Source organism: Neofelis nebulosa, chromosome 10, assembly GCF_028018385.1.
Source record: "Neofelis nebulosa isolate mNeoNeb1 chromosome 10, mNeoNeb1.pri, whole genome shotgun sequence".
NCBI lineage: Eukaryota > Metazoa > Chordata > Mammalia > Carnivora > Felidae > Neofelis > Neofelis nebulosa.
The window spans coordinates 108846915-108874127 of NC_080791.1; the positions used below are offsets into that span (position 1 = coordinate 108846915).

Sequence of the window (27213 nt, forward strand, 5' to 3'; positions counted from 1 at the left end):
CTCCCCTCCCCCGCCTCCGGCTCGGCCCGGGAAAGGTGGGACGGCTCCCGGCTCTGGTTACGGAAGCGGACGGTGCCGGGCGAGCAGGGTTCGAAAATGCCCCGCGCGTTTCTGGTGAAGAAGCCGTGCGTCTCCACGTGCAAGAGGAACTGGAGCGAGCTCCCCGACGAGGAGCGCGGCGAGATCTACGTGCCAGGTGAGGCGGCGCTCCGCGGCCCCGAGCCCTCCGCTGCCCCGGAGCCCGGGGCGCCCGAGGGGCTGGGAGCCGGGAGGCCCGTCCGGGCGGCGGGCGTGCGGGGCGCAGCGACGCGGCGCCCGGGGGCCGGCGCAGCCGGGGCGCCCGATTTAATGTTTAAGCGGCCGCGGCCCCGTTAGCCCGCGGCGCGGGGGGAGGGGAGGGGAGGGGAGGGCAGGGCGGCGGCGGAGGCGCCGGGTGGGGGCGGGGGCCGCCGGGAGGGGGCGAGAACCGTTCCCAGGCCCCGCCACTGGCCCGGGGGCGGGCGGGTCCGAGGCGCGCGGCCCCGCGCGGTGCCGCCCTCCCCTCCACCGGCCCGAGCCGAGGCGCAAGGGAGGCAACGGGGTGTGTCACCGTTCAGGCGACCCTCCGCTCTCACGTCGTAAATCCGCAAAGCCGGGACTTTTATGAGGCGGGAGGAGGGCACTGGAGCGATGCCACTCCGGGCGGGGGGGGGGGGGGGAGCAGGGAGCGAGCTGGAGTTTCTGCCGAAATTTGTGCGAAATGTAAGACAAGGCGCAGTTTAAGCCGCCTCTCGTCCTCTGCGGGCCGGAAGGTCGCGGAGAGGGTCGGGCAGCCGAGGGGGGCTCCCGGCTAGCCGCCCCGCAGAGTTCGCGGAGACCGTGGGGCAGGCGCCCGGCCGCACCCCGCTTGTCCTGAAGACCAAGGTGGGATCCGGTCCCACCGCTATTAGAAACGCGCCTCCTTCAGCCTCGCGGAGGACACACTTGAGTGGCAAGTGTGAGTGGCAAGGAGCCCATCCCACAGCCGAGGGACCAGGCCCCGGGGCGGGGGCGGGGTGGGGGGAGCTGGTGCACCCAGCTTGTTTTTGGAAGACGCCTTGACAGCGTCGGAGTCAACTTTGAATGAGTAAGCCGAGTTGTTTCTCGAATGGCATCTTCCTTTGGAAGCCTTGAGAACATTCGTGCCTTCTGTCCTCCTCCACCCCCCTTGGTCAGGACAAAGCCAGCTTCCTTCCGAGCTCCCCCTCCCCACACCCTGCCCGGAGCCTCCAAGGGGGTGGGGGGAGAGGTTGTAATTAACCAACCGACTTTGACCCTTGATCTGCAGGCTCCCTGGCACCGCCCCAGGCCTTGTAGGAAAGTGGTGAAATGAGGGCAGTGAGGGGCCCTGGGAGGGCTCTTGCCTCAGTTTCTCTCCTGAAGAAATTGGTGGAGACAGTGGGTGTAGTGATGAGATTTCTGTGGCCTGATCTGCCAGGATCCAATGGCCTGTGGCGCTGGGGATGTTCCCCAGCTTAACCTTATCTTAAAGCTGCTTCTACGGCCTCCTTAAAACAAGGGGAAACTGAGACAAAAGGCAAGTGAGCTGCCGGCTCACCTGAGGTGGATTAGGGTGTGGGCCCCGGATGCTGTTTATAGCTTCCTGCCTGCCTAAGTTCCCTGGCAGGGTGGCTGTTCCACCCGCAAAGGGCCGGGAGAGGATCGGAGCCCCCTTCTTCGCTCCTGCCTCCTCCCTCACCTGTGTTTGCATTGCTGCTTAGCTGCTCCTTTGGATCTGATAAACTGAACTTGGACTGTGTGAAAGGTGAGCTGAGCCTTGCAGGAGACTCGGTGTGCTGTTATTTTTAGTTTTATTTCACATCCCAATCAGTAACAGATCATGTGTTGACTTTTACAAAGGACAAAGAAATTCCGTTCGTTCAAATCATTGACTTCCTTGCATCCTGGTGATTTTCCCCACCTTTCCCCACCACGGTCCTGGTGGCCATAGTGGGAGTGGTGGGGGAGGCTTCTCCCCAGGGGCTGTCCCAGCGGGTGATGAGGAAGGCTTCTGGGTGGTCTGTGCCCGCGCCCCTCCCCCCCCCGCCCCCCCCCCCGCCCCCCGCCCCCCCCCCCCCCCCCCCCCCCCCGCTGCTGCTGTCCAGGTGAGGGGAGATGTGCAGGCCTCTCACACAGGATCGAGGGGATTGGCCCAGATGTTGGGTAGGGGGTCAAAACCTGGAGGGCACAGGTGACAATCTGCTCTCATTGTCTTGGGGAGGGAGAGTCCTGTGGGGTGAGGCCAAGGGTAGAAGGCAAAGCACTTAATTTAGCCTCTAAAGGCCATGTGGCCCACTGGAGAGTTTTCCCACAGGTTTTGGAAATGAGAAAGGGAATGTTCTCGGGCCACGCTTGGGTGCCTCAGCTGGCTGGAGAGTGGGGAGTGTGTTTTGTGGTGGCCTGTCCCCTGGCTGAGCCATTCCATCACTAGCCGACCATGACCCCAGGAGCCGGCTGGGCACGTTTCCTTCACCCCACCTCACAGACTCAGCACGTTGTGACCAGCTAAGCATTGACCCCATTCCCACTGTGAGAGGCACTGGGGGAGGGGGGGCCGAAGCTGGGGAATAGTGAAATGCTTGAGGTCTGACCTTCCTACCAGGGCCCTCTGAGACCCTTAAAGCATCAGAGAGCGCCTGGAAGGAGGCACTCTTACTGACTGAAGGCCCAAGGCTCCAGTCTGACCAGCACTCCAGCCTCTCTCCCTGAGACACAATTCTAGAAGTTCCCACCCCCAGGGCAGAACCATTCCCTGGCCTCACTCTCCTTCCAAAGCTGAGGAAAAAGCCCAGAAGTGGGCACATGGGGGTAAAAGGTCATAGTGGAAGGGAGATTAACAGCTACCTATTTGGGCCCAAGAGCTTGGCCTTGAGCCCTTCACTTCCCCCGCCCCCAGCGTTGCTCCTTTGTAGTGTCAGTATTAATGTGCTGGGACTAATGCTGGTTTCTTGAGGAGAACTCCAAGCACCTGTACCCAGGGCCCGAATTCCATGTCTTGCACTGAAGGGGATGCTGGGGAAACCCCGTTCGCCAAGACCCTGCTGAGGAACAACGAAAAGCCAGGAAGGTACTTGAGGGTAGAGAGATGAGCCCGGAAACAGCCTAGAAGCTGTAATGAGGTGCTCCCAGATGTGGGTGTCCCAGGGCCTCTTCCAGGCACCCCTTCTCCGCATTGGGGCCTCTCTTGTCTATCTTGCCAGTTCGCCAGCACATGCCTGTCCCGGGGAGCCGCTTTTTGTCCGGCCGCGGTGGACAGGCCTCTCGGTCATCTTTGGGCCCCAGAGTATATGTGTGTGGGCGGGGGGAAATTAGGCCTCCAATGAGGATCATTCTTGTCATTCCTGGGAAGTGCTGGCAGCGAAGGAAGGACGTGTCTGCTGCACTCTCCAGGGAGCAAGGCAGGGAGCATAGAAAGCCAGACATGGATGGGGACAGAAGAGCAACGTGGGCCCGGGCAGTGGCCTAGATGGGGCTCCTGCCTGTCCCATGGGGCGCCGTCTCCCAAAGCTGCCAAACCGCTCCAGGCTGGGGTGACCCGAGGCAGACTCCTGCCAGACCATTTGTCCCAGAAAGAAAGCAGGTGAGGGCAAGGCCTCCGGGCGCAGGGAGGACCAGAGCGGAGGGTGGCCACTGCCGATGGTTATTTCTGACAAGGGTGGTGTCTCACAGGGGCGCGCGGCCCTGTGGTGGCCAGAAGGGCGGCAAGGACGCGCAGGGAAGCACAGTTCACGGCCGGTCGGGGCCATCCGCCCTGGTGTGAGGGCTCGGGTGCTCCGTGTTAACTTCGCTGTGGCCACGGCACGACAGGCAGTTGGGAAAGGGGGAAAAGATACTGCCTGAGAGAAAAACTTGGCATTCAGAGCGGGCACAATGGGCTGAGCAACCGGCCCGTTGTGTTTCCAGGGCCGCCCGCCTCTGCCACCTGGCTGGCACTAGCTGCCTTTCGGGCATCGAGAGCTGACCTGCTGGGGCCGGGGGAGATGGGCACGGGGGACTCCTGCCTTCCCTGATAACACCAACCTGGGCCGTGCTGATACGCTGTCCCTGCCCGTTCAGAGCTGACTTAACCACACCCCGGGTCAGCACGAGCACCGGCCCCCGTGTGGTCAGAGGCTGGGTCCTCACATCTGCTTTACCTGCTCTCCCTGGGGAGCCGGCACCGGGCCCCGTGCCCGGCCCCGACCTGAGGCCTTGCTGGGTAGGGGTAGGACCTGGCCCTCTGTCCAGTATTTGGCCAGCAGCTCTCAGTCTGAGGGAGGCGGGGCTTGCCGGGGGAAGGAGGAGAAGGGCCTCGGGTGGCAAACTGCTCCCGGCCCGGCGCTCGGCATCATCCAGTGGAGGTGAGCTGGGCCAACACGAGGGGAACCCGCGAACCCCTGAAGGAGTAGGGAGAGGGCCCGGCTGGTGCGGCCTCGCCATTCTCCACAGCTGTGGGCGGGCGATGAGTAGCCACAGCCGCCGCCTTGCCGGAAACGTCTAATTAGGGGACAGAGAGCAGCACAAGCAGGGCCCGACCAGTTCTGCTTCCTGTCTCCGGCCACCCAGTGACACCCAGTGACAGGAGCGGCATGCCCTGAGCACGCCCTGTGCGTGGCAGGGCCATGCTCCCGGGGGTGGCGGGAAGACAGGTTTGGCGGGGTGGATGGGATGAGGCAAACGTCCCCACCCTGGCAGCCGAGTGGCGGTGCGTCCGGCCTCCCCTGCCCCTGGCTGAGGGTAGAGGCAGCTCCGAGGCCAGACCGGGCAGGCTCGCTCCCTGTCCCCAGTTCCCCAGCACCAGCATTGCCAGGCTTCTGTGGAACGGAAGAGGCGGGCGCGGGAAGCGGGTGTTCTCCCAAGCCGGCCTGGACCCTTGGAACCCTAGCCGTGAACACCTCACCGCCACCCCCTCAGTGGAGCAAGGGAGCCAAAGTGACAACTCACTTTGAGCACGAACAAACTGGTTAGCCCTCACCTGCCGTCACTCCTCCCTCTGCCGCTCCTTGTGCAGGCGGTGTGGCCGGGCTCCAGCTTTCAGGAGCCTCGCTCAGGCTATGCGATACCGAGAGACAGAAGAAGGTAGAGGTTTGTGTTTGTCTCTACCTGGATTGAGAAATGGAAATTGTCATTCAGCTTTGAGTTCTTGGCCAAGGTCTCCGGTGGCTGGTAAACCGGCGTCAGAAGGGGAGGGATAGACACACCCCTGCCTTCCCCCAGCCTCCCTCCTGTGCACACAGACAGCCATCGCTGTGGGCAGGCCGGAGGGACCCCAAGAGCTCGGGCCTGATGTCCGGCCTCCCGGCGTTCAGAGAGAGGCGCCACGCCAGCTCAGAGGCCAGGCCAGGGCCAGGCACTGGTGAATCAACTCCCGGAATGAGGTGGCTCATCAAAGTCCCCTGGACAGGCAGACGCCAGTGCCAGCAGAACGGGTTCTGGGCGGCAGGCGGGCGCATTCTGCCCTTGTCAGACCTTTGTTGTGTTTTGAGGGGGCGAGAGCCAGGGCCTCTCCCGAAACTTGGGTGCTTTCATATTCACCCTTCCTCCATCAGTACGTTCCTCTGCCTTCCACCTCCAGCCTTGCCTGCGGTGTCCCGGGAGAAGATGGGAGGGCAGTGGCCCTCCTGCCCTGGGACCACCCCTCCCTCCCTGGGTCCTGGTCCTCTCTGTCTCACCAGCTCTGGGGCAGGGGGTGCTGAGGGCCTTGTTCGTGTCTGAGACCTTGACTCAGCCTCCTGAGTCCTTCTCCCTGAAGACCTTCGTCCTTTCCTTCCTTTACCCTTCTTGACCTTTCCTTTTGAAGCTTGGAAAATGTTCCTAGCTTTTGGGCTTTAAGCAGAGCTGACCCTTGAACAACAATGTGGTTTGAACTGCACGGGCCCACCTCTATGTGGATTTTTTTCTGATAAATACAGTACAGTGAATGCATTTTCCCTTTCTTTAAATTTTTTTTTTTAACATTTATTCATTTTTAAGAGTGAGAGAGACAGAGCAAGAATGGGGGAGGGGCAGAGAGAGAGAAGGAGACACAGAGTCCGAAGCAGACTCCAGGCTCTGAGCTGTCAGCACAGCGCACGACGCGGGGCTCGAACTCATGGACCGCGAGATCATGACCTGAGCTGAAGTCGGACTCAACCGACTGAGCCACCCAGGCGCCCCTGCATTTTCCCTTTCTTACTGTTTTCTTACTAACACTTTTTTCCTCTGGCTTACTTTATTGTTATAATACATGTAACCTACAGAATGTGTGTTAGTCAACTGTATCTCTTATCGCTAAGGCTTCCGGGCTATGAGTAGTTAAGTTTTGGGGGAGTCAAAAGTTCTATTCGGACTTTTGACCGTATGTGGGGGGGGGGGGGGTGGCGGTCAGGGCCTCTATCCCCTGCACTGTTAAAGGGTCAACTGTATAATAGAGTTTAGCCTTTTGGGAGGAAAGATACCAATAAGTGAAAACATGAGCTAGTTTGCCCCAGCTCTGTCGGCTCTGAGACCCGTACCCTGTGTGTCACTGAGGCAGCCATTCGTCTTCTCTACTCCGCACTGGGGCCAAGCCTCTCTGGCCCCGTTTAGTGTGAGGTGTCTGTCGTGGGGAGCGGCCACGTCAAAGGACTGCCAGGTATCGGCGCCTCGGAGGGCGGAGGTTGGGAGCCCAGCCCTCGCTGGGCCACGAGCAAGCAAGCGGTCCCTGCTGTAGGGGAGGGTTGCGCAACCGCCGGGCAGGCCGCCCAGGAGACTGTTACACCGCATCCACCTGCTGCTCCCTGACCTCCTCCCTGCCCCACCTCACCTGGCCTGTTTGCCTGCCGAGCTTGGCCAGTGGGAGTGGGGAGCCCAGAACCCTGATGGCTGGCAACAGCGACACCCGCCAGCCTGGAGGACCACTCAACCCCCCCCACCCCCACCCCAGGCCAGCAGCCCAAAGAAGAAGCCCAGAGTGGCTCAGGCCACCAGGGACCCTTCAGGGGCAGGGGTGGATCCCTGGGCCCAGGGCCTCCAGTGGTGCCCCTTGTCCACGCAGGAGCGTGGATGAGGCCCGGAATCCAGAGGGACTGGCCCAGGTGGGGCAGGCAGACAACTCTGGAGGGATAATTGGCAGGGCAGGTCGGGTCCTCCCAGTTCCGCTAAGACACAAATTACTCAGCGGGCAGGCCTGTGGGCTGTGGTGCTTGGCGGGCGTCACCTGTAATTACCTTAATGGGGCGGGAGGGAGGCGCAGCATGTATGGGCCGGGGGCAGCCCTGCTCTGCCGTTTGCCTGCAAGGGGCAGCCCGCTGCCAGGCAACCTTCCTGAAATCCCACAGGGTCCTGTTTTCCCCACCAAGCCCCTCACCTGGCATTTCTTCTCTCTGCAGTCAGTCTGGGCTTCTGCCCACCGCAGCCCTACCGGGAGCCAGAGCCGTCAGTGGCTGAACCCCCGTCTTGCCCCCTGGTTTTGGACATGAGCCTTCGGGACTCCAGCTATAGTGTGGCCCCTGGGCCCTGCGTGGTAGCCCAGCTGCCCTCTGATGATATGAGTCGTTTGGCAGACCCCCAGAGCAGAGACCACGGCTTCCTGCGCACCAAAATGAAGGTACCGACCCTCACACTGTCTCCAAGGACCAGGAGCGTGTCTATAGTCCTGTGTCCGGCCCACAAGACGTGGCACAAATGAGACCTAGGCAGTAGCTGGCCTTGCATCTGGGTCCAGGGTCCCGTAGAGAAGTGAACCCAGCAAGGCACAGATGGGAACGGAAAAGAAGAGAAGCAGGTCCGATGGGACAGTGTCATACATTGAGAAGGAGCAGCGGGGTGCAAGAGACATCCCACCCTCTGGAGGCCATTCCAGGGGTTGTTTCCTTTTGTTTCTGGCCTCAAGGGGAGCCACCTCTCTGCGAGTCCCAGGAAAAGCGAGTCCCATGGAGACATGAGCCCGGCTCAGCGCCTTCTCCTGGGTTCCCATCCGTGCCGCATCCGGAGTGAGCTCTGGAGTCCACCTGGTGGTTAACTGTCTCTTGAGGCCTGTGCCCGGCGGCCTCCACCTTCCCCGGGTGTGCCACTTCCGGCCCCCTCCGCATGAGGCCCCGTGTCTGGGGTGAGAGCTGGGGAGCTGTGCTCAGCAGCGGGGGCAGTGAGGAGCGTGGGCCCCTGCTTTTGAGGAGTGCGCAGACAGCAGGGCTGTCCCTGGCTAGGCCCGCGTTCCTGAAAGTTCTAGGGTCCGGAAGCACCCGCCAGCGGTGATGTAGTGGCAGGGTTCTGGTAGCCCTTTTCTCTGTGCCGAAGGGCCGAAGAAAGCTGGCAGTACAATGCCGTTCCTTCCCCTCTTCCCCATGGGGGCCAAGTGTGTGTTGTAACTAGAGGGAGACCAGCCACACGTGTCCCGGGTGCTTGGCCAGAGAGCCGGCGCGGTGCCCCTGAGCCCTCGCGGGCCTCCCTCCCATCCCGTGGATCCTGGTGGGTAGGGAGGCCGTGCAGAGAGAGCAGAGGGCCCAGGATGGCAGATGTGCCAGAGGAGAGAGTCCTGACCCAAAAGGTCTCGACTAGCTAGCAACAGGCAGCATCGCCCCAGTGCCAGAAGCGGTGGAGGGGGAGGTGTGGGGTGACGGGGTGACCCGGTGCCCGGGGAGCTCAGGAGGGGGTGCCGGCAACCGGGCCGCCCGCAAAGCACGACTGACCTCCGGACGGTAACCAAGGCGGAGGGTGGAGACCACGTCTCCCCGTGCTGGCCAAGGTGCTGGACAGGTGCCCGGGGAGCAGAGGGTGGCCGGGGTTTTCTTTCCAATGATCCAGGGCAGTGGGGGGAGGCTGGGAGGGAAAGATAAAGCAAGACCGGCCCTACATGACAGTTAAAACGGCACTCATTTCCACACCTGAGATGTGAGGTTTTCCGTAATCACAAAAAAAAGAAAAAGGAAAAGGTTTATAAGCAAGAGAGTCGTGAGGAGGCAGAGGGACTCGAGTCATGCTGTGGTGGGCCTGGCTCGGGTCAAAGCCGGGGGCCTTCAGGCTGGGCCGAGGGGGGCTGCCGTAGGGCCCGCGCGGCGGACATCCCCTCGGAGAGTGAGGTCAGAGGGCAGAGGTGTAGAGCCGCAGATCGGAGCTCACCTTTCTACCAGGTGATGGTGAACCAGCTGTTTCTACAGGTAGTCAGTTGCCCGTCCCCCGAGAAGGTAAAGGGGCCGCGCGGCAACCGCGAAAGGGGATTTGGGAACCGGACAGGAGGCCCGACCGTTGACCCAAAGGTGCCCTCCAGCCCCACCACGGCGGGCCTGGGGGCCCAGAGGTGTGGAGCGCAGCTTCCCCCGGGAGGCGGGGGTGGCTTTGTGTCCTCCTGCTGTGTGGACTGCAGCCACAGCTCCTGGTCATCTGTCAGCAACACCGTCCTCGCCTGCAGGTGACCCTCGGGGACAGTGCCGGCGGTGACCTCTTCACCTGCCACATCTGCCAGAAGGCCTTCACCTACCAGCGCATGCTGAATCGTCACATGAAGTGTCACAATGACGTCAAGAGGCACCTCTGCACCTACTGTGGGAAGGGCTTCAATGACACATTCGACCTGAAGAGACACGTCCGCACCCACACTGGTAAGAGGAGCCCCTTGGCTGGGAGCCAGCACACCCAGACTCTGCCCGGCCAGGGCCACGCGGGGGACCGTGGCAATGCCCGCTCGCCTCGGCGGCGGGGCGGCCTCGGAGGGGCGCCTCGGAGCTCAGGCCCCAGGTCCTCCTCAGCTCATCGGTGAGGCCGCTCGGGGAGCCGGAGGCGGACGGGCCTCCTCTGTTCCTCTTCCCTGGTGTCAGGTGGCCCGGCCTTCCTGAGTCAGGGAAGCTGCCGGCGGGCTCCTTGTCAGGACCCTGACACCGGCCCTCCCGTCCCTGCAGGCGTGAGGCCCTACAAATGCAGCCTGTGCGACAAGGCCTTCACGCAGCGCTGCTCCCTGGAGTCTCATCTCAAGAAGATCCACGGCGTGCAGCAGAAGTACGCGTACAAGGAGCGGCGGGCCAAGCTGTACGTGTGTGAGGAGTGTGGCTGCACGTCCGAGAGCCAGGAGGGCCACGTCCTGCACCTGAAGGAGCACCACCCCGACAGCCCGCTGCTGCGCAAGACCTCCAAGAAGGTGGCCGTGGCCCTGCAGAGCACCGTCACCTCCCTGCTACAGAGCAACCACCACCTGTGAGCGGTGCCGCCCGGCCTGGGCCCCCTTCCCCGCTGCCTGGCCGGTCCTCCCGCCACCACCCCTTGCCGGACACGGCGATGGGGACCACCGGAGCCCCCCAGCACACGTGCTCACTCAGGCGCCACATCGAGTGAGCTCTGCTCGCGGCTGCATCTCTGTCTTCCGGGCCGAGCCTGGGCAGGCACGTGTGAGTACGGGGCGGCCGTGAGGCCAAGGCTGCCTTCAGGTTGAAGGAGAGCACACCTAGAGACGGGACTTCCCTCCCAGAGGAGGCACCGGAGGATCCCCTCTCTGCCCTCTGGAGGGCAGGGGCGGGGCCTGCCGGCGAGGACCACAGAGTAAAGAGCTCCCTGCACACCGAGGCGGTGGGGGAACTGGCGGTGGGGGAACTGGTGGGGGGATCTAACGCTCAGGGCCGCGGTGGGGGGCTCTGCCCTCCCCACATGGAGACGCAAACCCGGTGTGCACACAGGAGGCCTTTCCACATATCACCTCACTTTTAGGAAATCGACTACAAGGTGCCAAGGAAGTTTTATTTCCTTTTTTTAAAGATGACAAATGTACAGATATTAATATATTTTTGGTGCCGATGGCAGCTGTTTTTAAGAGAGGATGGAGCTGGCTTTTCTCCCTCCCCGTGCGGTTCTATTTATCCTGGACATTTCACACCTCCTCTGTGCCTTGGTTCTCCTGAGACGTTTAACCTGAGACTTTCCTCCGGCCCTGCCTGGGGAACGCGCTGCGCTCTGTTCTTCGCCTTGGGCTGGGGTAGCGCATCACACTGGCTCTTCCCTTCCCCCGTGACCCTGCCTCCCTCCCACATCGTTTCAAGGCAAGCCTGGGGGTTCCCGAGAGCCTGCTTGCCTCCTAATAACAGACCTCCTTTTGTGGAACGAGAGTCACCATGGCGAAGGCCGAGTTAGCCCAGCTGCGGCTCGAGGAGGAAGCCCGGCGGAAGCGAGGAGTCTTTGATGCGCCGGGTCCACTGTCTGAGACACTGAGAAGACTATGGGGCCAGGCTGCAAGGCCTGCCTTTCTCCTGGTTGAGTGAAAAACCCTAGGACGGCAGCAAAAAAATAAAAAATAAAAAAGGGGGGCGGGTACAGAGAATAATAACCAGACACATCAGAAACCTCTCAGGAGGACAGTATTAGATGGCTATCAAGTTATATTTGTAGCCATTTTCTGACTTTTTCATATGGCTAGGCTGGGTTGTGAGCACGTAAGGACAGAGCCATCCTTGGGCTGCTTGGCTCCATCTGAGGATATCAGCCAGGCTCTATCGGCTTGGCTGTGCCTCCTGCTGAAAACAGGAAAGGGGCGTGGGTCGAAAGGGAGAGAGGGGCAGGAGTGGAGCCAGCCTGCAGAAGAACGAGAAGGCAGACTCGAAAGAGGTCCGCGGAACACGGCGGGCTGGGCCGCCCAGCGCAGCCACACCGTAGGCAGCATCAGCGTTGGCTGCCGACGGGAGGCAGGCTGCCCTGACTTCCCTCCGAATGTGTAGAGATCATTGCAGAAGACTGCTTTAGTTTAGAGTGTCTGGGAACTGCTGTATTCTGGAAGTTAAATAGTGTGAGATAACATTACCTGGAAGCCCTGTTTCGTCTATATTTCTGTGTCCCTGTGCTATTGCAACCTGGGGGAGTCCTAACGCTCTGTGTTGTCTTTTATTTTATAACTTTCCCCCAACTATTAAAATCAAAGAATTCTCGTCTTCTGCATTTCTGCTTTTTTGTCCCATGGACCTCTTTTTCCACCTGCAGGGAAATTAATCAAAACAATTGTCGCATTCTATTCAAAGATGTACCCTTATATGGTTACCGGTAGGCCTCAAGTCAAGACAGGAATCTGGGCTGGATAGATTAGGTGGCCTGGATAGATTAGGTGGCCTGCCCGTGGTCTCAGCAGTCAACGCCTGCGACCCTTGGGCTGAGACTCTGCTCTCGGCTGTGGCAGCCGGGCTTCCTCTCAGCTCGCCTCACCTGCCTGACTCCCACATCCTGACGTGGGTCTCCGCCAGGCCAGTGCAGTCACTCGGGGTCCCATTTCGGCTTCTCTTCCCAGTTCCCTGCCAGGACCACAGGAGGAAAACCGTGATCCCAAATGACAGGGCACAAAGGTCACGTCACTTCCGGCTCAGACACCTAGCTATAGGGACGGCCACATTTGCACAGCACTTGTTCTGTGCGGGGCACACTTGTGTTTCACGCACACGCGTTCACTTGATCTTTCGGCCACCGTCTGGAAGGTGCTGTTACCACCACTGGCAGAGAAGGTAGGTAGTGGCCCAAGGTTTCCTGACTGACGAGTGGGTCTGGGCTGGGAGCAGACAGCCTGGCTCGGGCTGTGCTCGGAAGCACTGTGCACTCTGCTGCAACGGAGACCAGGAGGCAGCATGTGCCTCTAGGCAATCCGAACGAGACCAGGACTTTGAGATTAAGGGGCCCTTCCCGTCACCTACCCGAGATCGCTTGTGGAGACGTGATCAGTCTGGGGACCTGGTCCCTGAGTCCCAGTTCAGTGTTCTTCCATCCTGTCCTTTCCCTGCTAGATGGACAACGAGGAGGGGGCGGCTGCCAGGTGTGGGCCTTTGACGTGATGTTCCAGGAGGTGGGAAAAGAGCACCCTGGTGCTGTGAAGAGAAAGGAAAACGTGGGTCCGACACATAAGGCTCCCTGGGAGAAGCCCAGAGGATGGGAAGGACCCCTAACCCTCCCTGTGGCTCTTTCAATAGCCAGGCACAGAGGATTTTTATCTCTAGAAACCTCCAAACGTGAAAGGCCAACCAAATCCCATTTCTCCCTGTCCCAAGATGAGCAAGAACCCATTGTTGGGAACCCAGATGAATAATTGTTGTGTCAACTTTAGGAGGAGCTGGGGATAAGCTTCTAGGAAGCCAGGGATGGGGGTGGGGGAATGTTCCTGGGGCCCCCTGCGAGCCTGTACTTTCTCTCCCACTCCTTTGAAGAACTCAAGGGTGGGACGCCTCTCAGACGAGCCCTTCCGTAGCAGTATCAGGCCAGGCGGCCCCAGTTCGAGGGCCCATAATGATCTCCAGACTCCGCAAGGAAAAGTAGGGGGCCTCCACTGACTGGGAAACGGGCCCCAGTCAGGCAGGGAGAAGAGACGAGTGGGAGTCAATATATAACCAGGGACACACGTGTGGCCAGACTACAAATGCCGGGAAACCCCAAAACGAGTCTTTTGCATCTGAAAGAGTAAAGACTTCTTGGGAGAAGTGGAGCCCCGGCTGGGCTGGAAAATCGGGGATCTGCATAGGACAAAAGAGGGGGGAAGGTGCTTGGGGGGAGGGAAGAGTGGGGGTCTCACCCGGAAGGGAAGAGGTGTGGGCCGTGGGGTGGGCAGAGGGTCTCTCTATTTCCATCAGCAATCTGGATGCTTGCTTTGTCCTCAGCCACCACCACAGGCATGTTCTAAACCCTCCCCAGGTGCCAGTAAGAACAGATAAGAAGGTGAGATTCTGGCAGGAGAGCTGGCCGGGGCCCAGGGAGATGGCCTCGCTGAGGATGGAAGTAAGAGTCCTCTGGTCAGAGCTGAAAACAAAGCAGACAAGTGTGGGGTGGGAAAACTTTCTAACAACCGGAAGTGCTAGGAAGGTTTATACCTTACCTTTTTATGTGTTTTCTTTTTCTTTTTTTTTTTTTTTTTTACAATAAGCATATCTTACGTTTACAACCAGAAGAAGATAACGTTGTAAACTAGTTTAGGGGTTTTCGCTGCCACAAAGTTCAACCCATCCGTGGGGAGACAGGGCTGCCCTCCCCAAAAAAGCGAATGTGATCTTGGCCAAGGTCAGAAGTGTGGCATCAACAACCAAAACGGCCTCCCTCCACTTTGGGCTGCTCAGCGGTCAGTGGGTCTGAGGCCCAGCCCTGTCTCGTGTGCTGTCTACGCGGCCCCCGGGCAAGTGACCTCGCCTCTCAGCTTCCTCACCTTAAAATGAGGTGGGTTCCTAAGTTTGAAAGTCCCATTCTGGTAGAAAGACTTTGTGTCTCTAGGCCCCCATCTCGATAAAATCTTTGAAAAAAACTCACAAACTGCAGTGGAGACGAGGAGGCGAGAAGGGCTGAGAAGTCGCTCGGTGGCCGGCAAAGACCGGCAACACAGCTGCTGGCTTGGGGCAGAGGGAAGGCTTCCCCGGGTGGTTCCAGCTGGCAGAACCTGGGCCAAGACGTGAGGATTAGGTGGGGGCAGACCCCACTGCAGGGAGGGCAAGACTTCCGAGCCCCGGCATGGCTTAGCCATGAGGTGGCCGCATGGGGTGGGGGTGGGGGGGCAGTGGAGGGGAGCCCCAGACACTGTCGCTGGAGGGCCGGGAAGCCATTTGTAAGGAATTCCTAACAGGACTGCATCATGGGACTGAAGGCTGGACAACACAACCCTCAGGACTCTACCCATGAAATTCTAAAAGGTGGGGCCAAGGTGCAGCGGTCATGACTTCCAAACCTGTTCACCATTCCCAGGAAGGCAGAGCCAGGGTGGAACGCCAGTGAACGGCATGGAATGAGACAGAAAACACTGGGAAGAGACCAGCTGGGGGCAGCTGTCTCATACTCTGGGCTTGTGATGGGGACCTGGACTTGCTGGGGGAAGCAGACCCCTTCTCACTGCCTCTGGCCCTCGCCCATCCCCTAGGGCCACCCAGAACCAGGCCACTCCCTCGGGACACCTGACTCCATGATGTCCTGCCCTCCTCGTGTCCAAGACCAACGTGCCCTCCTCCGTTCCTCAGTTCCTCACGCACAGCCCCCCTCCCGAGTTTCCACAGTCTGTTTTGACGTTCCATCCCCCATCCCCCATCCCCCAGGGGAGGCTGGCAGATGTGCAGGTTCTGGTCTTGGGCAAGGGACGTACATAGAGAATTAGATCTTCCAGGTTCTGTTTCCTGAATATAAGAGCTGGGCATCAAGTGACAGATTTCCTCTGTTCTTCCCTTGTTCTCTCTGTGTAAATGGGCTGAGAACTTCTACCCTGGTCGACGTTTCAAAGTAGAATAAAATACCAATCAGGTAACTGGCAATGTGCTCAGAGGAGAGGGCCGGGGAGCCAGCCGCACTGTGTAACCTGCCTCGATCTCAAACGGGGGCACCTCCAGCCCTTAGACTTCAGCTCTGACTTCAAGCTTAAGGGGTGGCCACCCCCCGCCCTGCAGAGAGGAAACCCCGGGCGGGGCTGCCCGGGGCAGGCAGCAAGTGCCACAGGGTGGACTGCTCTGTGCCAGGCTGCTGGGCCACACTGCCCATCGGCATCAACAGTGGCCATCTCATCCTTGAGAGCAGAGGGACCGCAGCATTCCGGGTGGAAGACCAAACGAGAGAGGCTCCGAGGGCACCTGGAAATGCCGGGTGTCACTCACTCACTGCTGACCCCAGAATTCTTGGAGCAGGCGTTCACTTCAGGCACACGCGTAAACAGTCCTTGCACAGCAGCTAACCACTGCTTCCATCCAGTGAGCTCTTACTATGCACCAGGCAGCTTCGAGCTTCGCTTCCCTCTGACGTCATCACTAATCCCCACAATGACGCTAGGAGGTAGCTATTACTGTTCCTATTTATAGACAAAGAAATTGAGGCTCAAGGAGATTAAATATCTTGCTCAAGGTCACATGGACAGCAAGCGATGAGGCCGGGCTCTAGCCTGAGGTTGGTTGGACTCTCAAGCTGGGGCTCTTTCTTGTCTCTCAAATTCTCAATGTTTATGAAACGGGAGGGTTTTTCCTTCCCATTCTCTACTAATTCTCTGGACCCTGAGCACCCACTCTGTGTCAAGCACTGCGCTGACACATTGGCTTTGCAAAGATGAATAAGGTCACCTTCTGGGCCACGGAGGTGGCCCAGTCCATGTGGGAGGCGGGGCGGGGGGGGGGCAGGTAGGGAGGGACAGGTGCACTAGTGGGTGAGCACTGAGGACAGCAGGAAAGGGCTGCCTTGGAGCCCCACCCTGGAGCACAGATCTCTGAAGCTCCCCAGTGCTCCCCATGTCAATAGGGTTGAGAAAAGGGAAAGGAGGGAGAAACCCGGACAAGGTTGAGCGCCCACCTACCAGCCCCAAGGTCGGCACTGTTTTCTGTCCAGAAGAGGAAAGTGAAGCCTAAAGAGGTCACATACTGTCAAGGTCATCATAGCCACCTGACACCTGGCCAGATCCCTAGGCTCTCACCGTAGAGCATCACACTGCCTTCCCAGAAAGTGTGTGGGAAAAGGAAAAAAGAAAAGGTAGTTCTGGAAACTCCTAAGCCCAGCTGCAGAGACCAAGGGGGCCAGGGTGTCAGAGTCTAGCTCCTCCCACAGAAATGCCAGGTGGCTTGTTCCTGCTTAAGTCACAGCCACAGCCATCTTCCAAACAAGCCAACCCTGGAGAAAGGGCGGGAGGGGAGACACTTAGGGGAGTGAGAGCGGGTCATGGCGTTCCAAACCCACGGGAGCGCCGAAGTGAACTCCCAACACCCACCCGCAGTGTACCCTGACCTCCTCCCTACAGTCCCAGTTTTCCAAGGTAGTGATCTTGGTGGGGAAGAAACTCATCCCGTCCTCACCACCTAGGCTCGTCCGGCCGGCTCCTGCTCAGCCCCCTCCTGGCCTCCCCCACCTCTGGCGGGGGGGTGAGGGGGGGCTCCAGGTAACAGGCCTGGGCGCCTCCTCCTCCCCACGCGCGCGCACAGGCACAGGGCAGGGCGCAGGGCTCAGGGCGGGCCAGTTGCTGAAGGACACCAGGAGAACTGGTAGGACTTGTGTCCCTTTTGCCAGAGGCACAAACAAACCTGCCAGCGGTAATAACAGGGCAAAGGAACGGACCGCCTGGGACTCAGGAGGAGGACCGCAGGATCTCTGCCAGCGCACCCCTGCCATTAGGACCCTGCTCGGAAGCAAGAGGGGCCCTCCGAGAGCGGGGTTCTCTACATTCCTGCCCTGACAGACCTGACTAGTACCGCCTCCCCCACAAGACGCCTGCTAGATCGTTCTCTTCCACTGTTCTCGAGGGGTTCTGAGAGGCGCAGGTCGGAGTTTTCTGAAGCATTATGCAAGAGCCTCTGGGGGTCCACCACCCCCCCCCCAGCCAGAGGCCGGTATAAGGGGAGGAGGCAGTGAGGTTTTGGAAGTCGGGGCGGAAGGGATGGAAGCCATCCTTACCGGGATTGGTGCCTACACGGGAAGGAATGGTGTTCCCCAAGGAGGCCAGAGTGCTTCTGGGGTGAGCACTGGGGGAGGAGAGCTTTACAAAGTTGGCTTTATTGGGGGGGGGGAGGGTGCAATTTGTTAAAGAAAAAGTAGAGGAAAAAGAGCAAAGCATCTATGGTCCATTTGGGAGAGTTGGGTGGGGGGAAATCGGTATGTACCCAAATTCAAAATGGTGCATTAAAATGCAACGTAGGGGCGCCTGGGTGGCTCAGTCGGTTGAGTGTCCAACTTCGGCTCAGGTCATGATCTCACGGTTCATGGGTTCGAGCCCCACATGGGGCTCGCTTCTGTCAGCACAGATCCTGCTTCGGATCCTCTCTCTCCCTCTCTCTCTGCCCCTCCCCTGCTCACTCTCTCTCAAAATGAACATTAAAAAAAATTTTTTTCAAGTGCAATGTAAATTTTAGCCTTAACACAGAGAGTTATTATATACCAATAAAAAAAAAAAAAGAAAATACACACCACTGAAAACTGTTAATAGTATGGATGGGCTATTTGTGAATGAGCTTCAAATGACAAAAATCATATGAAAAAATTCAGCTTCATTCATAATCAAGGAAATGAAAATTAAAATCAGACCTAGAAGTCTCTCATAAAACTGGTCATAATAATGAAAAATAGGAACAATCTAAATACTTAATTCTAGACTACCGTTAAAAATTATAATGACATATTATATATCTAATAAATATGATATCACAGAAATATTTACTAACAGGAAAATGTTTACAATACGTTAAGCTTAAAAAGCAGATTCCAAAACAGTGTTATGGGCAGGCACATTTTATATTCCGATATACACAAACAAGTCCACGTGTACACCATAAAAATCATGGAAGACTAAACACCATGGCGTTCATAATACTAAGTTATTACTCAGTGGTGGAATTCGGATTTTACTGTCTTGTTTGTTTATCTACACTTTGTACTTTTCCTCCAATGATCCCACATGCATTTTGTAATGAGAAGAAACCTTTACGGTGACTTTGATTAAGAGTTTTTGGAAAAGGAAATGTAAGAACCATTTGCTTCATGTATATACTCTTCTCCAAGAAGTGGAGGTTCATTCTTCTCCCACTTGGTGATCATGGAAGTAGGGGTAGCCTAAGAATGGGTGGGAGGAAGGCTGATGTCGGAGGTCACCCAGGGTGCAGAGCTGGGGTCAGGAAAGAGACCCAAGAATTACAACCCTGACGTTACTCTGGAATCGCTACGGGGCCCACGACCTTGTGTGGGAAGCCCAGAGGATTTGGGGCGCCCGGGTGGCTCAGTCGGTTAAGCATCCGACTTCAGCTCGGGTCGTTGTCTCATGGTTGGAGCTCGAGCCCCACGTCACGCTCTGTGCTGACAGCGCAGAGCCTGGAGGCTGCTTCGGATTCTGTGTCTCCTCTCTCTGCCCCTCTCCTGCTTGTGCTCTGTCTCTCTCTCAAAAATAAACAAACATTAGGAAGAAAAAAAAAAAAAGAAAGCAAGCAAGCGCAGAGGATTTGCAGTCAGAGGATGTGAGTGACTCTCATGTCTGCGAGTTGGCACCAAGGAAGATGCATTATCTTTCTGAAACTCAGGAAGTAACAGTAACACAGGATTCTTGTGAGGATTAAATAAGATAATTATTTGCTTTGTGAGGTGTAAATCCCTAAACAAATGTTGGATGTTGTGGTTAATAACATTAATCTCTGGTTCATCTTGAGCAGGAAGGCTGGCCAACTGCTACGGTCAAGTTTGCGCTGGCTGTTGAGAATGCTGGAAATGCCGGAGGGGAAAGATGATGTTCCCACGGGGTTCGGGCAAACTGTTAGATTTCCTGGGCCATCGTAAGAGAACATAAAAAGAAACAGAAAAGAAACTTACTCTGAGCTCAGAGGGAGGTGTTTGGAGACCTTCTGACTACTGTTTAAGGAAAGAATACGCAGCCTGTGATGAGAAACCCCGGGTCGGTCACATGCTGGGCCCTGGGAGAAAACGGCACAAAGCGCAGAGGTCTGTGACTCCCTTCACCTGTACTTGTTTACTGATGTTCCGGCAAGATGCTTGGGGGCTGAGTTGGGTGGACCGAGGATGCCATAGCTCGTCATCTAAGGAGACTGGGAGAGGCTGGGTGGCGGTTCCGGTTAGGTGGGTCCCCACCCTGCACGAGACGGGGACGTCACGGCTTCTGTGTGGGGGCGGTTGGCGAGCTCATGAATCATAAGCCCCTCTCGTTCATAACTGGTTAGCTGGTTCTTGCAGTGCCGCTCACGGTTTCTACGCAGTATGGTGCTAAACGTACACCCTCGAAGAGCACTGCTTTCTTGGTCCCACTGGACGAAAGGGATTTACTGGTCAGACGACAAGCTTTCCGAGTACCGACCACATTTGGAGACTCAGTCTTGACTGCTCCGCTCCAAGGCCTTCAAATGAGGGGCATAATCTCCGCTCTCCTTTTCTTCCTTTTTTGCTCCTTCTAGGACGCCCCTCCTGCCTTTCCTTCTGTTTACCTCCTTTCCTTCTTCAGAGTTGGTTTCATTGATCTTCCTCTCCTTGTTCCTCAGTTTCCCTCTCCTTCTCCTCACGGCCACCTTCTGCAGTTCTGGATCCAGCCAGCATCTTCCCCTGTGCCCTTCATGTCAGAGGCACCTGCCACTTGGAGCCACCCGATGCCAGGGTGTCCTGAGCTAAAGCCCATCGGTCTGCAGTGAGAGGCTGCCCCTTCTGCCGGGGTCGCTGAGGCTTCCTTACTCCTCGCTGCACCTCGTCCCCTCCTAAATTACCCAACAAGACTTTTCAAATCTTTTTGTAACGAAGTTTTTTCCTAATCCTCCTGCCAACCTGGCTCCCTGCCCCCACCCCAGGCCCCTCTCTCTTCTGTGGGGGGCCTCTGATCTATCTACACCTCGCTGAAGCTGATGCGTCCTAGACTGGAAACACGTTCCAGGTGTGGCATCGCCTCCTTGTTGGTGATGGGCAGAGGTGGGGACAGCCTTCTGCTCGTGTTGGCTGTCCCCTCTCCCCCACTCTAGGCTCTTCAGGGCTCTTCTGTTTATCCCCGCTATCCAGCTGAGAGACGGGGGGGGGGGGGGGGAAGGGGGGCGGGAGGGGAGGTTTTTTTCGGTCTCTTTTATTCCTTAGAGCCTCACCCCACTATATTTTTTCTAATCTAAATCTCATTTCGAAATCTCCTACCCAAAGGGTTTCCCAATGCCTCCTGGTTTTGAATCAACCTGTTGTTTACGGCACATCCAGATCAGAAATAGAGATGTCACGGGGGAAGGGAGGGGGAAGGAGGAGGGGCGGGGGAGGACTAGATCTGATCCTACACCCTGAAGACACTCATGTGCCTGAGACAGTCATTGGATTGGTGGCACCTGGACAAACAGATCTATTCCCTCCTTATCTCCCGTGAAGGAAGAAGTCTCAGCCAAGTTGAGGACAAGCACTGGCCAGAAGGCAAATACCAACTTGGCCATATTCCTCCCCTGGGGAGACGTCTGAGGAAGAGCTGTCAGAATAGGTCCAGCGGCACTGGGGGAGAGCCCCTGTCAGCAGCCCACAGAATTCTCTGCCCCCCAAGGTGCCCAGTCCCTCTCAGGGGTCATTTCATAAGAATATGCATCTTAGTCCCCGACCCATGACTTAAGAAGGTGGAGTTCTGGCCACAGGGACCCTGAGTCAGGAGCAGCCTCTGTGGCAAACACAGAGAAGTGGGTCAGTGGTTGTTTTGTTGTTTGTTTTTTTTTTTAAACAAGAGAAGCAGGTTATTCCCTGTATACAAAGGTTGGCCCTGGTAACCTGACAGCTCTCCATCACCAGCAAGGAGGAGCCACCTGTGGTCCTATCCACGGGCCACGCTTATTCTCCAGAAGAGGCTGAAGGACCAGTTTGGAGCTGAAATGGCAACCCGGACCTCTGTGTCGTGCTCTAGCCAAGACATTTCACCGTGATTTTTATTTTGAAAATCTATTCGAAGCCCCCATTCTGTATCTAATTCCCAGAGAGCCAATCCCTTCATCTAAACGAGCGGAGTGGAATATGGACCTTAAGTCAGCCTCTAGAGGCTCTTGTGACCCTCTCCTCGAGGGGAGTGCCGCGGACAGCAACTAGGCCTTTCCGCTCCTATAATTTGAGGAGAGAAAACCACACCGGCTGCCACAGCAAAGCTCCCACTCTTGGCACTTGGTGTCACTGTCGCTTCACCTTGCCTCTGCTCAGAGCCTTCCACTGACTGGTGGAATCACCACAGAGGAACAGAATCCCCTCTCCCTCCTCTCCCGCCCCCCATGCACACGCACGCACACACACACACACACACACGCACGCACACATGCACAGATGCCTGGGCAGGAGCCCAGCTCTCCTGAGGAAGGGCAAGTGTCCAGGCAGAAGGATGACAGGAGTGCCACATGGTGAATGGAACGAGGAAGGGCCCCGTCTTCCCTGAGCAAGGCTTGGGTGGAACCCAGGCTCCTGGAAATGTTGGGTGTTGACTTCGCCAGTGTTTTCGTAAAGCTCAGAATTGTTCAGAAGACCATCTAATAGCATAAACGTGCACGTGCAAACACTAAGAGTCACTTGACATCGAGGGGCAAATTTTGGTGACAGAAACACAGAAATGACTCATTTATAGCTGCAAGGCTGGCTGTCTCTGTCCTTTCCAAGACCTTGGCTACCAAGCCTTCGTCCATCCCCGATGCAGGATTTGACACATTTTTTTTTTCTTCTCATAATAGCTTTCGGCAACCAAATGAATGCCATATTCCCTTTTAGTTAGCTTAGTTAATTAGCATAATTAAACGTCTCCTCTTGCTGTGTTCCAGGGCCACTGGTCTCAATCCCTTTTAGCCTCTGCTGTTTCTCTTTCCTCATTCAACCACTGCCTGGCTCCTCTCAACAAGGATTTAACGAGCTCCCGCTGGACTCGGGGCCCACTCCGGAGTCTCCTTCTGCAAACCTCCAACCCCCAACGTGCCTTGTCTCTAGAAGATTCTTTCGTCCTTGAGGCTCTCCTGTGGGTGAATAACTCTTAGGAGTATAGCGGCTCCCCCTTCTCTGGGGCACACGGACCTAAGAAATCGAACTCCTTTACCACTCATGAGGGAAGGTGGTTCAGGGTAAAGGGGAGGCCTGAGGGGCGCCTGGGTGGCTCAGTCGGTTAAGCGTCCGACTTCGGCTCAGGTCACGATCTCGCGGTCCGCGAGTTCTAGCCCCGCGTCGGGCTCTGGGCTGATGGCTCAGAGCCTGGAGCCTGCTTCCGATTCTGTGTCTCCCTCTCTCTCTGCCCCTCCCCCGTTCATGCTCTGTCTCTCTCTGTCTCAAAAATAAATAAAAAACATTAAAAGAAAATTAAAAAAAAAAAAAAAGGGGAGGCCTGAGAGTCCCTAAATAGCACAGGTTTAGTGAAAAGCCACTACCCAACGAGGAGTCTGGAAGGGGCCACCTGCCCAAGCCACGTCCGTGCTTCGACCACACGATCTACAGCAGGTCACAGCATTGACAGCCTAAGAAGTTCAACGACATCTAGGTGACGGGGCTTGCAGTTACTGTGACATTCCCTGAGCCCTGGTCACCCGGCTGTCCTGAGCAAGAACTCTCGGGAAGCGGGGGGCTTCACTGTGCCCTGCCAGCTGAGTTCAGACATCTCGACACACAAAGGAGCGGGGCTCGCCATCTCCCTGCGGCCTCGTCTTTGAAAACAGCTGGTGAGAGTACCTCCTAGGTTCCTACATTCCACCTTGTTCCCCTTTGAGTCTACCTTCGAATGGTTCCTGGAACATTCCGGGGCTGGAACTAACTATCTAGTCTGGTAAGTCATGCTGGAGGTGACCGAAGGCCCCCATGATGAGGAGTCACAAGTGGCTGAACTGCCATTTATCCTATTTCTGGAGATAAGAGTGTTGAGGCTAAGGTCAGGAGTGAGCGGCTCCAACCAAGAGTACCATGTGGCACTGTGTCCATAGCCCCAGCTGCTTCCTCTCGGGCAGCATCCCCAGGGAAGCAGATGACAGAAGCCCTGGACTGTGGGGTATGTGAAGTGAGTCAGCCTGTACTCCTCTTGAAGTAATTCAGCATACTTTATGAGCTTTATCCCATTGATCTTACTAACGTCCAAGGAAGGAAAGAAACAAGGAAAAGGGCAGAAGCCGTCTCATCTCATCAAAACAAAGTGAACGTGGAGCAGGAGCCTTTAGGTGAATGAGCCGATATTCACCCAAAAATACAATGAAGGGGGCACCTGGGTGGCTCAGTCAGTGAAGCGTCCAACTTCAGCTCAGGTCACGATCTCACAGGTCATGAGTTCGAGCTCCGAGTCGGGCTCTGTGCTGACAGCTCGGAGCCTGGAGCCTGCTTTGGATTCTGGGTCTCCCTCTCTCTCTGCCCCTCCCTTGCTCATGCTCTGCCTCCCTCTCTGTCTCTCAAAAATAAATAAACATTTAAAAAAATTTAAAGACAATGAAGAAGCACATAGAAACCTAAAAACACAGACCCTGGCCCTGCGGCCACAGCAAATCAGACGGGTGATCGTGTGCGTGTGCGTGTGCGTGTGCGTGTGCGTGTTTGTGTGTGGTTCGGGTCCTCTACTCTGGTGGCCTCTGGTAATCTGACAGCTCAGACTGATTTCAAGAGATGGCAGAATTTGATCCCTAGGTGCTAAAAAGGGAACCAAGGGACAAACATCCCCCCCCCCCACCCGGCCTGCCTCAAACTTTGTAAATGACAGAGACGCTCACCAGAGTAATTAGCAGAAAAAACTGTCAGCGAAGTTGTTTGAGAAGGTGTGGCTGGAAGCGTTCTATGTGTTTTCTCTAAAGCCGATGTGTAGACAGTCAAAAATACGAGTTTAACGAGCTTATTAATTTGGAGTGACTCTTCATATCTTATAGTGAGGTCTGGGGTTCACCTACTTCACCTTTGACATCAAAGAGGTAGCTACAGGGTGTTTGTCCCTGAACATTTCCTCCCGAGTCGGCTCCGGGGACGCCTGCCTCAGTTTACCTTTCTACCCAAACAGGCAACCGACCCAAACAATTCAGTGCCCAGTGTTTCATAGAGGGAGATAACGTCTGGCACTTAAAGATGCTTTATGACGTTGCTTATCTCCTGCTGTCCCTCCTTGTTCTGCCCCCAGCCACCAGAAATACCTCCTGAAATTAATAGATACTTCCATGGTGTGGGACGGCAAGGTCACCTCAGTTTAGCACACTACACGCTGCTGATATCCCTCAGGAACTTAGATGTGTCTTGCGAGAGCTGGAACTCATCCCAGTTAACTCCTACAAATTCGTAAGGTTCTCTAAGGCTCCAACTCAAAGCATTTTAATTCCAGTCATACTGCTTGCTAGAGTGCTTTCTAGCCCTTTCGATCTACAGTATTTCTAAACATTAATTTAATTGAACTTAAAAGAGATTGTGCCTAATGTGCCACGACGTGGTGAACAAGTCATAAAAACCGTGTCTTGCCGACACGGTAAGTCTAACTCGGGGAAGAACCCTGTCAGCACTGTGGTCCCACAGCGGACTACAAATCCCAAACCGCCGCAGGTGCTCCCTCGAGGCACACGTGAGTGACGTCACTCGCCAGGGGCTTGGCTGCCCTGGCTCGATCTAAGATGCTCTCCCTCTCCATTCAGTTTGTTCTTTAGAACTAATATTTGGGATGCCACTTCAATATTTTATGCTACTTCTGATCCATGCCAGCCTGGAGACTAAGATCGAATACGCCTGAAGCTGAATCCTTTGTCACCATTTTTTCCAGAGCCCCAGGACAGCATTGTGACTATCCAGGGCTACGTGTGACCTTGCTGTCCCACACCATGGAAGTATCTATTAATTAAACAGACAGCCAACCTTATAACTAGGTCGACCACATATATTCCAACTTAAGCCCTTGACTCCATTCCTTTTTTTTAAATGTTTATTTATTTTGAGAGATACAGAGAGAGAGAAAGAAAGAGAGAGAGAGAGAGAGAGAGAGAGAGAGAGAGCATGCCAGAGAAGGGAAGGGGCAGAGACAGAGGGGGAGAGAGAATCCCAAGCAGGCCCCATGCTGTCAGTGCCAGCGTGGGGCTCGATCTCATGAACGATGAGATCATGACCTGAGCCAGCATCAGGGGTCAGATGCTTAACCAACTAGCCACCCAGGCGCCCCTCCATTCCTTTCTCTGAAAGATTATTTAGGGGAAATTTCTCACTGACCAATAACATATCTCATGACTTCTGACATCTACCTCAATACGCTGAGCCTTCTCTGTGAGAGTTTTCGTTTTTCAGACTCTATGATTCTCATGGATTTTCCTGTGATTCTGAGGCTATAATCAAGACAAAAGGAAAGTCCCAATCCCGTGTGTGCTGGCTGAAGGAGTACAAACCTTAAGATAAGGGAATCTTGGGGGTGCTTGGGTGGCTCAGTTGGTTAACTGCCCGACTTCAGCTCAGGTCAGGATCTCACGGTTCATGAGTTCGAGTGCCACATCAGGCTCTCTGCTATCAGCACAGAGCCTGCTTCAGATCCTCTGTCCCCTCTCTCTCTCTGCCCCTCCCTCACTTGCGCTCTCTCTCTCAAAAATAAATAATAACTGGGGCGCCTGGGTGGCTCAGTCGGTTGGGTGTCTGACTTCGGCTCAGGTCATGATCTCATGGTCCGTGGGTTCGAGCCCCGCGTCGGGCTCTGTGCTGACGGCTCAGAGCCTGGAGCCTGCTTCGGATTCTGTATCTTCCTCTCTCTCTGCCCCTCCCCTGCTCAAGCTCTGTCTCTGTCTCTGTCTCTCTCAAAAAATAATAAACATTTAAAAAATAATAATAAATAAATAGTAAAAAGATAAGAGAATCTTAGAAAAATCATCATAACATTCTAGGAATTCTTGGTGCAAAAGTTCCTGATTCTACCCTCCTACCCCCAAACCAATTGGAGACACAGACCCATCCTTCCCTGAACTGACTTATTTCCTCCAGTTATTTTTTTTTTAACATTTATTTATTTTTGAGACAGAGAGAGACAGAACATGAACGGGGGAGGGGCAGAGAGACAGGGAGACCCAGAATCCGAAGCAGGCTCCAGGCTCCGAGCCATCAGCCCAGAGCCCGACGCGGGGCTCGAACCCACGGACCGCGAGATCGTGACCTGAGTTGAAGTCGGACGCTCAACCGACTGAGCCACCCAGGCGCCCCTATTTCCTCCAGTTAAGCATCTTCCTCTGAGCTCTCTTCCAACTGAATCAGTGCCCAACCGGTTACCTCCCAGGGCTCCTCCAGGGCATCACCAAGTAGAAGTCCTTCCTAGGGGGTGATGGCACCATTCGGGAAGCCTAGCACCTCCCTGAGAGTGCCACCCTAACCCCTCTGCCTTTGGTAGGTGCGTGGGGAGGATTCAGGAAAGAGGGGTGCCTTGGGGTGTAGCAGCCCAGGTCCAAATGAGTGAGCCCAGGGGGCAGGGAGAAGGCCCGAGCAGGGAAGGAGCTTCGTGAGACTTGGCTGCACAGGTCTGAGCTGGAGGCCGTGCTAGAAACTGAATGACGAAACAAAAACTCCTTCTCAGTAGTGATCAAACTCCCAGATTAGCTCGGCTTTATTTCTTTTCCTTTCCCCCCCCCCCCCCCAATTCATCTCTGTATGAATTTTTTCCTCTGGGCACATGAAACTTGCACTTTTCCTCTTCTTCTTCAGGACTCATGCAGAGGCAAGAGAAGTGGGAAGCACCAGGCTCTGATTCTGTGCTGGATCAGATCGCAAGATCTTTCTCCTTACAAGCACCGAATCTAACCAATAAATGTGTTGGTCGGATATTCACTGAGTGTTCTGAACCAGGGGCCCCAGCAGTGAGGAGTTATGAAAGCCACAGCCTCTGCCTTCAGGAGCTACTGTGGGACCAATCAGGCCAGCTCGCCGTTCCTGGCT

At 56.2% G+C, this 27213-nt stretch overlaps 2 protein-coding genes across 17 annotated transcripts in view; one reads left to right on the forward strand and one right to left on the reverse strand.

Moving 5' to 3' along the window:
* The first annotated feature begins 86 nt into the window (after positions 1–86).
* On the forward strand, positions 87–10458 carry OVOL1 (ovo like transcriptional repressor 1). Of its 5 annotated transcripts, none has more exons than XM_058689685.1 (4): positions 87–196; positions 7347–7564; positions 9365–9554; positions 9852–10457. In XM_058689685.1, the coding sequence occupies exons 1-4, from the start codon at positions 97–99 to the stop codon at positions 10145–10147; spliced, it is 804 nt and encodes a 267-aa protein (XP_058545668.1). In that variant the 5' UTR covers positions 87–96; the 3' UTR covers positions 10148–10457. The 5 variants fall into 5 exon arrangements, with proteins under 5 accessions (XP_058545668.1, XP_058545672.1, XP_058545669.1 ...); XM_058689689.1 differs by lacking the exon at positions 87–196 and adding an exon at positions 810–976 and having other exon boundaries at positions 9852–10458; XM_058689686.1 differs by lacking the exon at positions 87–196 and adding an exon at positions 1052–1783 and having other exon boundaries at positions 9852–10458.
* A 201-nt stretch (positions 10459–10659) lies between these two features.
* Positions 10660–27213, reverse strand: part of LOC131488164 (uncharacterized) — a 34300-nt gene continuing 17746 nt past the window's right edge. For 6 of the 12 annotated variants that reach the window (XR_009250103.1, XR_009250097.1, XM_058689679.1 and 3 more), the window contains 4 exons: positions 14203–14329; positions 13478–13701; positions 12609–12779; positions 10660–11204 (listed from right to left, as the gene is read on the reverse strand). Coding sequence is in view for 5 of the 12 variants with exons in the window: in XM_058689679.1 (XP_058545662.1) it covers positions 11047–11204; positions 12609–12779; positions 13478–13701; positions 14203–14329 (680 nt within the window). In the remaining 7 variants the exon portion in view is untranslated. Of the gene's footprint in view, positions 11205–12608; positions 12780–13477; positions 13702–14202; positions 14330–15022; positions 15140–19021; positions 19151–27213 lie in introns of those variants that run through there. The other 6 variants (XR_009250098.1, XM_058689684.1, XR_009250099.1 and 3 more) reach the window with 5 other exon arrangements.

Excerpts from the sequence above, each read along its gene's own strand:
- OVOL1 (XM_058689685.1), top strand. The coding sequence starts at position 97 with ATGCCCCGCGCGTTTCTGGTGAAGAAGCCGTGCGTCTCCACGTGCAAG. Across the intron at positions 197-7,346 it reads CGGCGAGATCTACGTGCCAG|TCAGTCTGGGCTTCTGCCCA; the intron begins GTGAGGCGGCGC and ends TTCTCTCTGCAG. Across the intron at positions 9,555-9,851 it reads ACACGTCCGCACCCACACTG|GCGTGAGGCCCTACAAATGC; the intron begins GTAAGAGGAGCC and ends CCGTCCCTGCAG.